Below are 16,911 nucleotides of genomic sequence, written 5' to 3'. Positions count from 1 at the left end.
CAGTCAAGACTATTTAATCACTGTCCACAGAGACACCTACATACACACGCGGGTGGGGAATGAACCTAAAGTTTTTAGGTGAAGTCTCTCAGGGCCCGCTGCATGCCACAGACCTTCCTAGGTTGCAAAGATTCTGGGCAAAGCATCCATGCTCTCATGAGGTTGTCGAGGTTATCCTGGGGAGATTCAGAAGAATTCTGTGGCCAGTCCCAAGCTGTGCTGATAAATTTTAATACCTAATGCTAGTACCAATACTTTTGTTACAACAGGAGAGACCAGTGGGTCTCCTGAAGCCATTTGGCCACTGAAGTCTCGGTGGCCAGAGAACGACCAACACAGAGCTGTGCCCACCACCAAGGCACCCTCCCTCCTTCCTTCATCTTCACTGCCTCCCTCAGGCCAAGGAAATCAGAGATGCCAGCTCCACGGAGGGACGGCTTTGTCACAGGTAGGATGGGGCGGTCCCTGTCCCAGGTGCCACAAGGTCCTGTCCTTGCAAGCTTATGTCGGATGGTGGGGATGAGATGCAAGTTCAGTGATGCAGAATCTCAAGAGCCCCCCATGGTGCAGAAATGTCATCATCAATTCAAGCCTTCTGGAGTTGAACCGCCGGGGGAGGGGGTGACGCTGAGTGGGTGTGGGGGGAGGTGCCTGAGGTGGCAGGGCACTTGTGGGGAGTCGAGGAGCCCAGTCTGGGTGGAGGTGGAGCCGGCTCTTTGCACTGTGAAAGCTCCTCTGGCGGGTCTGCCACGCCGGGTCCTGTCTGGAGGCCCGTGCTCACTGCGCAGTCGTGTCTTCATTCTGATTCCTGCCCTGGGTGTGGCGCCCTTACAAGCAGGACTATCCCGTGTGTGGCTTGTGGGAGGCTGACACCGTCCCTGCCCCTGCGGGAGCAGCATCTTATGTTTGGAGGAGAAAGGGTGCCTCTGGGTTGGGGGGTAAGGAACGGGTGCTCTTTGTCGCGGAGGACCCACTGGGACTTCGCTCTCTGCTAGTCTAGCAAATGGGCAATTCTGGCCAGTTCTCAGTCTTGCAGGAGTTGGCCCTCCCTCCCCTGCCTTGCTCTGGGCTCTTTAGGCGTGAAGGAGGCTCCATTTGCTAAGGAAACAATATGAGGACAGTAGAAGCAAGAACAGTCTAAACTGTTCTTGCCAGGCTCCTGCGCCACCCTGCTCTGGCCACCGGGTGAGTGGCTGTGTCGGGCCTGTGCCTCACTCTGCCTGTCCTGGCTGGACGGTGGGCTCACCCCCACCCTGCCGTCTTCCCCCACTCGATTCCTTCTGGATTAGCTCAGTGTAGCATTACCCCAAAGACTCTGTCCAAGCTGGCAAGAATCGCACATTGGGCTGTTTGGCTTTTAATAAAGTTTATGATTTAAATCTTGTGCTCTTAACACCTTCTTTGCAAGCCTCAGAGGGAAACAAAAATGCTGAAGTTGTTGACTCATTTCCTTCGTAACATGGAGACCCTCACATTTGGCCAGGGCCTGTGTGTGCGTTAACACAGAGTCGGGTTGTGTGGCTGTACACACGCACACGCACGCGCGCGCACACACACACATGCACTCAGAGGACAGGAGGAATCTTTGGGAAGACTGGCTGTAGTTCAGTACCTGGCAAGTTTCCAGAACATCAAATGAGCCCTTAAGCAGAAAGACTCCTCTGCAGAACTAACACCTGCAGTAGATTCGGAGCGTTTGCCTCCTCACCGAAGTCGGTACTGTTTCCCTGGAAGTAAAGAAGGAGACTTATCAGGCCTCTTGTGTGCCCCTGGGAGGAAATACAAGTTTGAAGAGCACCAGAGGACCTGTGTGGAGATTTCAGAGTAGGGGAGTGAGGAGAGGAGAGGAGGCTGCGGTCGGATCCTCACACAGGTTCCTGAGGCTCTGAGGTCAAGCCCCAGCTGCTTCCCTACCAACTGCTTGCACTGGAGATGCAGTCAGGCCCAGCACCAAGGCAGCTAAGGCTGCAGCAGACCCTGCTGTCCTGGACCCTGGCCTGGAAACAAGGAATTTCACAGAGGCAGCAAATGGGATTCCCCTTGACATCAGGTAGCCACAGCGTAGGCTTGCTCTGACCTGTCCCGCCCACAGGGGAAGCTGGAGTCATAACGGATGTCCATGCTAATATTTCAAGGCCCGACACATTTCCAATGACATGGGCTGGAACTGTGCCAGCTGCGGAAAAGAAGGTCCTGGAATACAAAGCCCTGGGAGCCCTGCAAGTCCTCAAATCAGTGCTGATCACTTGGCAAGGTCAACATGTGTACGGACACGCTCGACTGGGTGTGCAGGGGACCCAAAAGCAAGAACAGACACATGTCCTGCCCTCAAGGGGCTTGCAGTCAATGAGGGGACAGGAGAAGGAAAGCAGGCTGCCTGTTTTGGGTGGGAGGCAATGGAGATCAAAATGTTATCTCGCTGTGGAGGCTGCCTGGGGACTCTTCAAGGGCCTTTTGTGACGTTTAGTCCGTGTAGGAGAGTTCAGGGATATTGGAGCCAGCGATGGCTTGCATGCTGCAGCCTGAACCCCATGACGTGACATCCTGACAAAGAATCCAGTGTTGGGCTCCAGTCTCCCTGGGTCCCCTTTGTCACAGTGACTAACAGGCAGGGAGAAAAAGCTCTCATTCAAGAGACCATCCTGGCCGGGCGTGGTTGCTCAGGCCTGTAATCCCAGCGCTTTGGGAGGCCGAGGCACGTGGATCACCTGAGGTCAGGAGCTCGACATCAGCCTGACCAACATGGTGAAACCCCGTCTCTACTAAGAATACAAAAAATTAGCCGGGCGTGATGGCAGGCACCTGTAATCCCATCTACTCGGGAGGCTGAGGCAGGAGAAAAGCTTGAACCCGGAAGGCGGAGGTTGCAGTGAGCTGAGATTGCGTCACTGCACTCTAGCCTGGGTGACAAAATGAGACTCCGTCTCAAAAAAATAAAAAAATAAAAAAATAAAGAAAGAAAAAGAAAAAAGAGACCATCCCTGCAGGAGGATGATGCGGCCCCAGATGATGAGGCTGGTGGATTGGCATCTGGGCTTTTTTTCCCTCCTCTAGCAGAAACAATCTGATGGTTGGCATCTGACTTCTTGGGGGTGGGGTGGGGATGGGCACTACAGCCCTGCCCGGAGTGGCCCTTTCAGGAAGGCAGGCCCAGAGGCCTCTGTGAGGGCTGGAGGGCGTCTTGGTAGCGTGAAGAGGCCAGCAATGCCCTCACGTCTCCAGGAGAGCTCCCACTGCAGGCCTCAGTGCCCCTGTCTCTAGCTGGTTTCTACACCCATGGAGGATTTTAGACGCAGGAAATGGCCCTTGGAATAGGGTCTGGTCAGAGCGGCATGACCTCTATAAGGGTGATGGTCCTGTTCTCAAGATTCTAGGCTTTAGGACAAATGATAGGAGGGTTTCCTCACAGCCCCTGAGGATGATGCCACCGACTTCCGGCAGACACAGCCCAGCAAGTTCCCAAGCAGGAGCCAGCTGGCCAAGGCCGACGGAATGAAACCATGGGTGCTGGGCCCTGCTGTGTGCACGTCGGGCCTCACGCGGTCCCCTAGTCCCCTTGCCCACCTGCCTTCATGTTCGAGGCCACGGTTCCCACAATCCGGGCCCCGCTTTGCCCTGAAATGGAGAGCCGGTTCTTTGCCATTCTGCAGGACAAGCATCCTGTCCCCCACTGCCCTGTAGGCCCCATAAAGGCTGTGCTCAGGGAGGAGCGGTGAAGCCAGAGGCAGCCTCCCCTGAGACAGGTCAGTCGCCCTGGAACCAGCCTCCCCCCATCCCCTGCAGCTGGCCCCATGGGAGTGCCCAGGCGTGACAGTGGGATGAGAAAGGCCAACTGGCTTCTTGCTTAAAGGGCCAGATGGCTCCTCAAAGCTGTCGGATCATCCTGACGTCAGTACTTAGGAGAAAAACCAAGAAGAACTTCAGGATGGAGAAATGCGGCACGCCTCCCATCGCCTGGACCTGCCCTGCTTGTCCAGGGTCGCTGCCTGTGTCCTGGGGTTTACCGCTGACCTCAAGGCCCAGCCCTGGCTTCTGCGGGAGGCGCGGTGGTCGCTGGGGCACCGTCGCACGGAAGTCCTCATTCCTGGGTTGTGTTCCCGGCACGGGAGCGCTGCACAAATGCAGAGGCAGGAGTCCAGGCACATCAGCCCTTTACATCCTGCACGCAGGGCAGGTCCAAGTCAAGATGCAGATTCCCACAACCCTGAAGAATAAAATCATAGTAATAAAAAAGTGTAAGCCCAAGATGAACTAAGCAGGAACCATCTTTCGAGTGTGAATTCTTGCAGATGCCAGAGATGGCTTTTTGTTATGGAAGTTTTTCAGACATTTCATGCTCCTTTTTTTTGCCCACATCTGACTCTCCTTCTTCAAAGGAGCGTGGCTCAAGTTCTTCACTCGTGCGAGCAAGGCTGAGGCGACCAAGTGCTGTGGAGACTGAGACCGAGGAGATGGGAAGGTGCCAAAGTGGCCAAGACAGAACTGAACGTTAACTCAGGAAGGGAAAGATGAATGTCGCATGCCGGAAGCAGCAGGGAGAGTTGGGAAGAAGAGTGCTTCACGGCTGGACCCAGCCGAAGGCTGTGGATGTCCCAGGCCACCCTGTAAGCCATTGCCTATGGCAGAGGATCTTCTTCCCCAGACGACATGGGAAAGGAATGGTCCCTGTGGACAAGGTGGGCTGGCGTGGCATTACCGAGCCTGCAAACCTCATTCCTGTCCCATCAAGGACCTGAAGGAGAGAACATTCAGAGGGCTTTGTAGCCTCATTTCCAGGAAATAACCAGTGCCCAGAGCCAAACGGAGCCTGAAATCCTGATGTGACTCACATCCACCCCAACGGTGACCAAGCCACGCATGTTATTTTCCTCTTTCCTCTGAAACCCCCAGCCACCGTGTGGCCCTGATGCCTCAACCCCTCTGAGGCTGTCAGGGAGTCTGGGTCCAGAGAAAGGTTTGGAAGCGATGGACCCACTTTGAACCCAGGTCCAGTGAAGTTGCTGTGTAACTCAGGGCAACCTGATCTTTGATTTCTAGTTTCTCTGCCGGAGAAGCGGGTGAAGGGAGGCAAAATCCATACCTCATGTTGAGTAACTGAAGATTAAGTGATGCCCTTTCAAAAGGGCCCACCTGCCTGGATGCAGTAATAAACAATGTCACATGTCAGCTGGCATTTTGTTCACACCTATATCCTAGCACTTAGGGGGGCTGGGGCGGGAGGATCGCCTGAGCTCAGGATTCAAGACCAGTCTGGGTGACATAGTGAGACCTCATCTGTACAACAGTTAAAAAATTAGCTGGGCATGGTGGCACACACCTGTTATCCCAGCTACTGAGGAGGCTGAGGCAGGAGGATCACTTGAGCCCCGGAGGTCGAGGCTGCAGTGAGCTATGACCGCACCACTGTACTGCAGCTGGGGTGACAGAGCCTGATGTGTCTCTCCATGAATCAGTAAGAACGTTCTCCTCCCCTTAGGGAAGCAGAGTCCCCTCATGTAGCTTCTCTGCACGTGGCCTGGGGAGCCGCCCTCAGGTCCCAGGCTGGCAACTCCAGAATGGGTGTGCCCACGTGTGTTTTCTTTCCTTCGCTTTTTTATATCAGTCCCTGGGGAGGCTTTACCTCGTCGGTAGCTGGGGAAGGGTCAGGACCAACGGGGCTGTGAGATCGTGTCTCCCAAGCTGGCCTTCCTAGGGCACGGGGGACCTGCTTTCATGCTGCACCTGTGGCCATGGCCACGCCTCGTCGCTCTGAAGGCAGGCAGTAACGCATGTCCTCTGTCCACCTGCTGTCCCAAGTGCCCTCCTCCGTCCTCTGTCCACCTGCTGTCCCAAGTGCCCTCCTCATACTTTCCTACCTCCCTGCTCTTGCTCATCTGTCTTTTGGGCCTCCCTTCATCCCCTTTTCTGGCAAAATCCACCTGTTGAAGTTGTGTGACGAGCACTGCCTGCCTCGTGCCCCACTGCACTTCACTGGGCTTAGCTGTCCCCAGCAGGCTGTCCTCCCCTGGGAGGTGGCCACAGCAGCGGGCTGAAGAACACACACTCTGGAAACAGAGTTGGGTGTGAATTCCAGTCTCACCACGAACACGCCGTGTGATGCTGGGAAGGTCCTGCGTCCACTTTGTGCCTCTCCTGTAAAACGGGGTAACAGTACCTGCCTTGTAGGACTGCTATGAAGGTGAACTGACACCAAACCTGTGCAGTGCTCAGAACTGAAGCTGGCAGGTGGTCCACATGTCACTAGCTTTTATTATTTGTAGCCTGGAGTGTAGGACACAGGGAAACACAAATTCTGAACGGAGCGCTACGGTGGCCCTGTGGGAATGCGGATTACTTGGATCTTGTGGGGGAAGACGCCTGTATGCGTTGTTTGGGCAAGTACAATTGAAGCATGTGAATATTTACCTGATTCAGGAAAAATTCAAACACAAGAATAAGGAGAATGGACTTACAAACCCCATGCACCCAGTTCCCCAGCTTCCTGATGACTTACCTCTGGCCCATCTTTTTGTCTCCACATCCTGCTCCTCACCCTTGCTCCTCCCCAACAGACACGCTGGATTATGTCTGAGCAAATCGCAGATGTGAAGAAAGCAATTTATGCTCTGTGGTCTTCAAGGAAATTTCAAAAAGGAAAAAGATTATCCTACGGCACCTTCATTATGACCTAGGCTGGGGACAGGGATGAAGGAGGCGTTCTTTCAGAGGGGAAGGAGAGGCTGGGAGGTCAAGGGGCAGCCCAGGGCTGCAGTCTGCGAGTCTGGGCCCTTTCCAGGATGCCTGGGAAAGCTCACGAACCTCACACCAGCTTCCCCCAGCCCCAGAGCCTAACTAGTTATTTTTGTTTTGAGACAGGGTTTCCCTGCACCTCTAGGCTGGAGTGCAGTGGTGTAATCACTGACGCTCACTGCACCCTCCATCTCCTGGGCTCAAGTCACCCTCTTGCCTCAGCCTCCAGAGCGGCTGGGACTATAGGCACATGCCACCATGCCCTGCTAAATTTTTAATTTTTGTAACGAGAGGTCTCACTATGTTGTCCAGGCTGGTCTTGAACTCCTCGCCTCCAGTGATCTTCCCACCTTGGCCTCTCAGAGTGTTGGGATTAAAGGTTTCAGCCAGAGCCCCCAGTCCCTAACTAGTTCCTAATCATTTTTGAGCCAGCCTGAGATATTCTGCCTCAAAAATAAAGTACTAGTGCTCTTTTCTCAGTTTGGGAAAAAAATTAATGGATGGAATTCTTAAAAGTTTCCACAGATTTTCGTCTGTGTTCACTTGCCTGCAACTGGGTGCTGATAGAATGCAGGATGAATAAATAGTAAAAAATGAGATGAATGGGAGACCTTGGAAACAGCTGACCAGGGTAATCTGACAGCTTTCTGTGGACACATCTGCTGTGGTTGTGATTTTATACTGTGCAGAATAATACATGCTCTGCTAGTGAAACGGTTCCTGCTTCATATGATGAAAGTACAAGCAACCTCAGCCCTGCGGCCCTGTCCACAGCACCGTCTCCCACGCACTCCTCCCCGGGCAGAGCTTCCTAACAGCTGCTCTGGCTGCAGAGAGGGAGGCCAGGGGGACACCTGGGCACTGGGAGGGCTGACCAGGAAGAACGAGTTTGGACTCTCTTGCTACAATTCCCAAGAGCCAACACCCAGTGTGTGACAGAATTTACACGGGCGAGGGAAGGAATGCAGGAAGCTGACTTGATTCCTTTCTCGGGTAGACACAGAAGTGTGGCTAAGCAGAAAAGTAATTCTCATAAAAGGAATCTCCCAGAAGAATTTCTTACTGTGCCTAAGGCCCAAGACAAATACCAAAGCTGGAAATGACAGCCGTGTCCAAGCGCAGGGCTTCTCGGCTCCTTTCACTCTTGGAACTCACACTTGCGGTTGACACAGCCTGCCCGCCTCAGAGTCAGTGCATCAGAGCACGCCCCACGGAAGCCCGAGTCCCAGTTCTGGGCAAAGCCCTCCCTCGATGGCCTGCCCTTACGGCTCTTCTATCTTGGCACGAGAGCAACACCATCCCTCAGTGCTGGGCACCTACTCCGAGCTCTGCAACGGTGAGATCTGACACGGATAACCTGGCCCAGGGCTGAGGGTGGAAAGAAGGAAAAAGGGAACTGGGAATTGACTTTGAGAGCTGCAAACCTGGAGATCAGGCGGGAAGGGAAAGGAGGCTCACTCTTCTGAGGTCACAGCAGGCTGGGGGATGCGGGCACCATGCCCGTCAGGGCTGTGTGGAGACGCCCACACCCACGGTCAATCCTGGGACCCTGGCCCTCGGGCTGCCTGCCACTGGAGTTGGCCTCTTGGGGACTGCGGGCCTTGTCCATCTTTTCTAGCATGTGAGGACACATCTTGCTTAGGCGAGCAACTGGGTGAGACTCAAAGGAGGACACAGCACACAGTTTTTAAATAACTTTATAATTTCCTGGTGGATTTAGTTTGTGAATAAAAAAGAAAAAATGAACAAAGTGTTTACAATAATTATCAAGGCAAAGTTGAATATAACACAATTTCTTTGTAATGTCATTATCCTGTCAGTAACACAACTCCAGCAGGAACACACACATACAGTTGAAGGCAGCGGGTGCGTTTGCATCACAGACACCACCATGGAGGCTGCTACTGTTACCAAAAGGAACTCAAGCTACAAGGGGGCAGGTGCTCCTCCAGTAAAGTGCAACACTTCCTTCCGATGCCACAGGGAGCAAGTCACAGGCCCCACTGGACATCCTGCAGTGCCCGGAAGGTGCCCGGGCTAGTCCTGCCATGGGCCAGCAGGCCAGAGTGGGTGGTGCTGCCCTCAGGATGTGTAGCTGCAGTAGACGGATGCAATACTGGCATGGTGTGGAAAGAGGGGCTGGACCCAGAGGGCTTGCTTTGGCCGGGGTGGATTCTCTGGCTTCAGTAGGGTTCACTTCCTTTCTTGACAGTGGCTTCTCTGGGGCCAAGAGAGACAGCCTGGGCCTAGGAGATCTGGGGTCTAAAAAAGCTCAAAGGGAAAGAATTGGGGGCCCGAAGCCAGAAGGAACTGACATGGAATACGGTCTGTTCCACCTGGACTGCAAGCTCCAGGCTGGCCAGTGCTCACCCGTGCTGGGCGGTCACTGGATGAGATAGCACCATTGGGCAGGAGAGGTCCTGTGGCCTGCCGGGCAGGGCTGCAGGGTCAAGCCCAGGTCACCATGCAGTATTAGGCACACTGAGCTAGGACCCACGTGGGGTGAGGGTGGTTATGGGGTCACAAACTGTGAAACCTTTACCCAGAGGTCCTGAGCGTGTATAGGAAAATCCTGGCACAACTGCGCAGCTCTGAGCCCTAGATTCTCGTTCCTTTTGCTCGGCAGGTGTCTCTCACCCAGGCGGGCACTACCCTAAGTGTGCTCCACGCTTCCTAAGCTGCCAGCCCGGGGCCACCTATGCCAGCTTGGGAGGGGGGAGCGTGGCTGCCCTGTAGCTTGAATTCCTTTATTAACAAGATATTGGTTTGCATGTTTAAAACACAGCTCTTTTTCATTCTACAACTACGTTTTAATCTTTTAATAATCTCAACAGACACAATGTAACTGCCCCAATTCTCTGAATCACACAGACGATATCGACAAGCAGAGAAAGAGGAGGGGAGGTGGGATGGGACAAAAACCCGCTCCCCCGAATCAATCCCTAAAACCACTTCCCCCCCCGAGTCAGGAGAAGTGCCTACAACAGGGTCACAGCACTTGCCAAACACATTGGGAAAAATCAGGAGACAGGTGGTTACAGTTTTGACACTAAAAAGTCTGGAGACAGTTTTTGCTTAAAAAGAGTAGGTAAAGACAGCCATTTTGTTCAGAAGGATTTCCCTGTAATGTATGTCTTTTCTTGCCTAATTATTCCCTAATTCGCATGGGGGAAACTCCAGATTCTCTTTAAGACATTCCTTTGAGTGGTTCACGTCCCCTCCTGAGAAGCCCAGGGCTGGCAGTGATGGATGGGCGGCCTTGCTCTGCGGAGGGCGTCTGCGGCACTGCGGTCTCTTCTCATCCTTCCTCCTCAGTTCCGAACCCAGGCAGGTGAAGATGAGGCTGGGTACAGATGTTTAATTACTGGTATTTGCTGACACGGGGTCCGCTGGGCTTGAGAAATGCCACGTGGTGTCACACTCCACGCAGCGAGGTCTTCCTTGCTTGGCTCTTTCCTCAAAGACTCTGAGGGTAGCCACCAGGCCGACACTCAAGTAACACGGTCAACAGGAGGGCGGTACGGTCCTAGGAGGAACAGGACTCTGGTGGCAAATCCAAATGCCAGTGGATGGGCAGCTCAGAAACATTTATATTTTGGGTGATACATGACGGTTTCCTCACAACCCTGACCCTCATAGGGGAGGGATTAGTTCAGCAAGTGGCTAAGACCGTGTCTGTGATGACGTCGCCTTCCTCTTCTCACTCTGGGGGTGGGTGAATCCGCAAGTTCCTCATGGACAACCAGACTTCAATTGACAGAAAGTGGCAAGTCACATGCCCCTCTCAACACTGAAGGCGGCCTTGGGTCCAGTCTGCTTTACAAGTTATTTCTAAAACCCAAGTATGAGGAGGTCCGAGAGCCACAGGTAGATCTTCTTTAGATTATAAAGTGCAAGGACAAAGGTTAAAAGGTTAGAGCTGAGATGAATTTGGCGATTCCCATCCATATATATATATATATATTTTTTAAACGGAGTCTCTGTCACCCAGACTGGAGTGCAGTGATGTGATCTCGGCTCACCGCAGCCTCTGCCTCCCAGGCTCAAGCGATTCTCCTGCCTCCCGAGTAGCTGAGATTACAGGCATGTGCCACCACGCCTGGCTAATTTTGTATTTTTAGTAGAGTCGGGGTTTTTGCCATCCTGGCCAGGCTGGTCTCGAACTCCTGATCTCAGGTGATCCACCTGCCTCAGCCTCCCAAAGTGCTGGGATTACAGGTATGAGCCACCGTGGCCAGCCCCATCCATATTTCTTAAATATGTTAAAGCCTGTTCAAAATCTTTTCCATTTCAAATGGCATCAAAGTCCTTGCAAATCTCAACTGAGATACCTCATCAATGATTCAATGAGTACCGGGGGTTAGAGGTATATGAAGACATGAGACACTCATACTGTACTTCTTCAGTTACAAAACCCCGTTGGGATCACACCCGCTCTTCCTCTTGCCCTCTTTATGGTGACACTGATGTGAGGTGCAGATCTTTAGGTGCTAAAGGGCAACTAGATTTGCCGATGGAGGGGCTTGGGGAAAATTAAGGGCAACCTGCATTGAGTTTTCAAGGCTATATAACTTCAGTAGCAGTTGCACGGCCATATGAAACCATGACTACTAGGAGAGGGGCATGGAATGACAAGTCCTAGTGTGATGGGAGTGGGACATTTGGTTAAGTGTTGGTTCAACGATTTGGACTCAATGAGATACTCTGAATGCTACAAGCTGCATCCACTCTGCCCTACAGCACAAAGGCAGGCCATGTTTATTACTGAACTCTTAGCCAGTCTCCACATCATCTGAGATGCCAGAACAGTGCCCAAGAAGGGTCAAGATTCCTTGCTGTTCATAGAGACCAGACAGATGATATCTGTCCCAGAAATTTTTCTTCTCAGAAGCACTGTCACAGAGGGCCTCCTTCCATCAGTTGTTCTGGAGGGGAAGTGATGGAGAACATTGAGATGAAGAGGAGCGTCACACACCCAGTGGCTGAGAGTGGCAGGTGCTGCACCTGATGAGAAAGGCCACGTGGGTGGATCTGGGGCACCTGCTTGATGCCTTCCTGGATAGACCAGTGAGAAAGCAGCTGGCCAGTGCCAGTGCCAGGCCACTTGTGTAGGCATGGCCTCGCCTGCTTTCTTGGTTCCACTGTGGCCCTGTGAAGGCTGTGATCATACCCCAGGTCTTTACATTATGGTGGATAAAGTGAGATTCTAATACTCCTGGCTCTCAGTACTGGGAGCTTGCTACATGGTTTATGGGCACTGCAATAAACAGAACTGAGGAACTGACCACAAAGGACCACCACTTACTATCTAAGCCCTGCAGCCTCTCTGGCCAGCCTGGCGATCAGGAAGCATCTCAGTAAGAGGTTTATGAGCAGAGTCCATTTAGACCTTCGATAAGAAACACTCCACAGTTTCCTCTCACGGGGAGAGGGACTGTTTTACAGCAGAGAATAAGGGGAGCTGGAGATCTGACCGTATCAGTTAACGGGACAGTCAGGGGCTGGTGGCGGGAAGTTCCTGGACTGATGGGGCTGTGCTGACTCTACAGACTTTAAATTCTCGGAGTAAGTAGGGAAGGAGAGGAGAAAACGCAAAACAAAAACAGTGAGTCCAGCAACTCTTATCAGGAGATGTGAGTGTCTGCTGGGCTCTGGTGGTAGAGATGGCCAAAGAACTAGATTTGGGTTAAGTGGTTTACTTCTTCATGCCCAATTATTTACGACTCTGTTGTCTATGCTTGGGAAAATGTCCTTAACAATGCCAATGCCGCCAACTGGATTTGCAGTCTTGGGGTCAGCTCTCTGGTTTGCAACATGAGGCTGGCTGAATTCCACAAGGTACATGCAGATGTCAGCAAATGGCCACCCACAAGTAGATACTCAGAGCCCTCTAAGGGCAACAACAAACAGCAAAAATCCAGAATCATCAAATGGAATCCCATAGGCAAGTGGGTGACTCAGCCCCCCAAACTCACGAATTCCATTAGGGAACTTTTCTAGAAAACATACCTTAAGATCGGGGAGGGGAAGGACATGCTATTTACTGCTTCGACTTCAGCTGGTATGTCTCACAGAATCCACTGCACCTCTCCCTTACTGAGAAGTGGCCTTTTCAAGGATGGATGACTTGCACACAGCAGGCATTTCATAAATATTCTCTGAATGAAATAATCGAGGAAGGAATGTGTATAGGACAAGAAACCTTCATTTATGCCAGAAGAAGGTTCCAGGCAATGCATGAGGCTGAGGTTCTGAGAGGATGAGTCTAGGGCAAAGCTAGCAGGGTGAGTGAGGGATCAAAACCGCAGCAGCCACTGGGCTGCAGGAGCTCGGGACACGAGTGCTGGGAAGGCAGGCAGCCTCCTGGAGGTGTTCAGGGGAAAGCAGCCCAACCCCGAGGCACGGGCATCTGCTACTGGGGCAAAGCTGCAGGTGGGGGCAAAGGGCCTCGTATGTCAATTTTGTATATTCTCTTTTTAATTTTTTGTAGAGACAGGGTCTCGCTATGCTGCCCTGGATGGTGCTTTTTCACCCTCATATGTTCTCCTTGAGTTAGAGACATTTGATCTAATTGTATGATATGGTCAACAGTCTCAAACAGGAGAGGCTGGTGGGGAACACCTCACACCATCTTCTTGTAAACTGGCCGAGGACCAGAGTAAGGAAGGCTGGGACAGACAGTCAGGGCTGGGTGAAGACTCACACCCTGGGGGACGAGTGCTCCCAAGCCATCGTGAGGCCTGCTCACAGCTCCCCGGTATAAAGCATCTCATGTGGAAAGTAAGCAGAAGAGACAGTGAAAAGAAGAGTCGATTTTCTCTTCCCTTCCCCCTTTTCTTTTTCTCATCTTTTTGAGATTGTTTTTTACCCTTTTAGGAGAAAGCACCTATTGTGACATTAGAACACTCAGCTCTCTGGTCCACTGGAGGCATCCTCTCAGCCCGCTGAACTCCAAGTACATTCCTGGTTTCATTCTCATGTCAGAGGACAGGAGATGAGAGGCTCCTCTGCTCCATGGCCCTCTGTCAGGGCCGAGCCACCAGCTTCCACAGTCACTGTTGATGACCAGGTCGCAGTTCTTCAGAGAGATTCGACCTTTTATCTACCCTGGACATCAAGAAGGTTAGTGTAGAGACCACATCCAAAGCAGGAAGGCAGAGAAAGACGGCAGATGTAGAAACGGTGCTGGAATCACGCTTCTTCAGGTGAGCAAGATGGGAGGAAGTTTGTAGTGTTGGGTGCCAAGAAGGTTCCGGGCGCCTGTTCCTTGTAGTTCTCCTTTCTTGGCTCCTGGGTTGACTACCTCAGGCTTCCCCACAAAGCAGGGTCAAGAAGACTCTTCCAGGGCGTTGACCACTTGCTCTAGGATGTCGGGACAGTGGTCTGCTATCTGCTGAAGAATGGCGTTGGCAAACTCCTGCAGTTCTGCATTGTCCCGTTCACCTTTCTCTAACTCATCCTGAAGCTGAAAGGGAAAGGAGAGACGGATTTCAGATACAACAATCTCATGTGCACTGAGCTAAGAATTATTTTTCATCAATACATGACAAAAAAGGCACTTTCTATGTGAAGTCTCTCTGCCTCAAAATTAACCATCAGAAAAGTGTAAAAGTAAGTATCAAATGTGTCTTCATGAAAGTGAGGCCCAAAAAATCACTGGTTTTAGGCCCAAAGCTGATGATTATTTTTGCAGAGCTGTGGCTTCAGCCCTGGCCTCTCACTCTAAACAGAATGTTCTCTCCACGAAGCCACAGGCTCACGAACCTGCGTGAGAGTGGGAGAGAGGGGCATGGTGATCTCAGATAGGATCTCAACCTTGTGGAGTGACCTTTGCCCTAAGGGAACTTATAATTTAAAGGACTTCTCCATTTGCCGTGTGTCACTTTCATTCGGTACATTAGCCTGCCCAACCTGAGGCCTGCTGATTTAGCTGAAGAGATTACTCTGAGAAACACAAGATAATCCCTTTGCTTAGAAGTAAGTATATTTCTAACTTCCTGTTGTTTTTAACAACCTCTTTCCCATTCCTTCAAGCGTTTTAACCAACATTTATTGAGCGCTACTCTGTGCTCGGTGCTGAAAGCTGAAGGGATTTGGTCCTTGTCCTAAAGACCCATTTAGGTTAATGGAGACAAGCACGTAAACAGATAAACGACCACCCAGCAGAGTGAGGCCACAGCTGAGGCCTGAGCATGTGCTGTGGCAGCCCGAAGAGTGACTGCCTCACCCCGGAGGAATCTGAGGAAACGCTACGAAAGAGGCATGGGGGCTGGATCTTGAGAGCTGACTAGAGTCTGTCTGGGAGATCAAAGACAGAGGAGGCTTAGAGCACAAGAACAAAGGCTGACGCGTGGAGCTAGGACAGGCCTGGCCCAGATCTTGCGAAAAGGGAAGCCTCAGGATGGCAGGAATGTAAGGCACAAGGAGTGGGTGGAGAATGACAGGAAACGGAGCTGAAAACACAGGCGAGGGCCGGACTGAGCATGTGGAGTGAGGGAGTTCCAATGTGATCTGCTTAAAAACCAGACCAAAACCAAAACCACAAAAAAGGAAGTCCATGAACTTTTAAATGGTACAGTGACATGAGCATCTTCACTTTCTTAGATTGAGCAGAAGGAAGAGCCCACCAAGGGCAGCTCCTGCGCCCAGCCCAGGTTGGGGTTAGGCGGGGCTGATGCAAGGGAGGGTCGGCGACGTGGAGAGGAACACACAGGTCTGAGCATCTTCAAAGGCAGGACTAAAAGGAGGAGGTGTTAACTGAGGGGGAACTGGAGAATCATTTCTGACAGTTCTAGCTGGGGATATTGGACAAACAAGACTGAAAATGTAGGAGGCAGAGCAGGTTTTAGGAAAGAAAGGAGGAAAATTAAAAATGGCGTGTAAAATGTAGTTAAGAACACAGGCTCTGGAGTTAGGCTGCCTGGGTTTCAAGGCCAGTTCTGCCAATGAGTTACCTGATCTTGACTTCTCTGAGTCTCAGTTTCCTCATCTGTAAAATGAGGCAATAATAACCATGTCAGGCCAATGTCTTCAAGTTTAATTTTTTGGAGAGATGGGAGTCTATGTTGCCTACGCTTGTCTTGAATGCCTGGGCTCAAGTAATCCTCCTGCCTCTGCCTCAGCCTCCCAAAGTGCTGAGATTACAGAAGTGAGCTCTGGTGCCCTACCTTATACGGCTGTTTTAAGGATTTAATGAGATAGTCATATAAAGTGCAATGTAATGCCTAACAAATAGAAAATGCCTGACAAATATTAGGTGTTCTGTTATTAAATGGATAAGATCACCCAGCAAGAGCATCTAGATTAAAAAGCAAAAAGGGAGCTAGATACAGCGGTGCATGCCTGTAATCCCAGCTACTTTGGAGGCTGAAGGTGTGGGAATCGTTTGAGCCCAGGAGTTTGAGTCCAGCCTGGGCAACATAGTGAGACCCCATCTATCTTTCTTTTCTTTCTCTCTCTTTTCCTTTTTTTTTTTTTCTTTTTTGAGACAGAGTCTCGCTCTGTCACCTAGGCTGGAGTGCAGTGGTGCAATCTCAGCTCACTGCAACCTCCACCTTCTGAGTTCACGCCATTCTCCTGCCTCAGCCTCCTGAGTAGCTGGGACTACAGGCACCTGCCACCATGCCCAGCTAATTTTTTGTATTTTTAGTAGAGATGGGGTTTCACTGTGTTAGCCAGGATGGTCTCCATCTCTTGACCTCGTGATCTGCCCGCCTCGGCCTCCCAAAGTGCTGGGATTACAGGCGTGAGCCTCTTTCTCTCTTTCCTTTCCTTTCTTTTCTTTCTTTTTCTTTCCTTCTTTCCTTCCTTCTTCCCTCCTTCCCTCTCTCCCTTCTTCTCTCTCTCTCTATTAATTTGAGACAGGGTCTCCCTCGGTTGTCCAGGCTGGAGTGCAATGGTTTGATCAGGCTCGCTGTGGCCTCGACCTCCTGAGCTCCTGTGATCCTCCTGCTGCAGCCTCTTAAGTAGCTGGCATTACAGATGTGTACCACCACGCCTGGCTAATTTTTGTATTTCTGTTCTTTTTTTTTTTTTAGAGGTGGGGTCTAACTATGTTGCCCAGGCTGGTCTTGAACCCCTGGCCTCAAGTGACCCTCCTGCCTTGGCCTCCCAAAATGTTGAGATTACAGGTGTGAGCCACCACACCCAGCTGAGATTCCATCTTAAAACAGCCAAAAAAAA

General features: G+C 51.6%; 1 protein-coding gene across 1 annotated transcript in view; it reads right to left on the bottom strand.

Moving 5' to 3' along the window:
- Positions 1-13,216: 13,216 nt before the first annotated feature.
- Positions 13,217-16,911, bottom strand: part of ERC1 (ELKS/RAB6-interacting/CAST family member 1) — a 581,971-nt gene continuing 578,276 nt past the window's right edge. The window contains exon 21 of the mRNA XM_011967141.1: positions 13,217-14,194. Coding sequence (XP_011822531.1) covers positions 14,057-14,194 — 138 coding nt within the window. The 3' untranslated portion in view covers positions 13,217-14,056. The remainder of the gene's footprint in view (positions 14,195-16,911) is intronic.

This window comes from Mandrillus leucophaeus, unplaced genomic scaffold, assembly GCF_000951045.1.
Source record: "Mandrillus leucophaeus isolate KB7577 unplaced genomic scaffold, Mleu.le_1.0 Scaffold79, whole genome shotgun sequence".
NCBI lineage: Eukaryota > Metazoa > Chordata > Mammalia > Primates > Cercopithecidae > Mandrillus > Mandrillus leucophaeus.
This window is presented reverse-complemented; position numbering and strand designations above follow the sequence as displayed.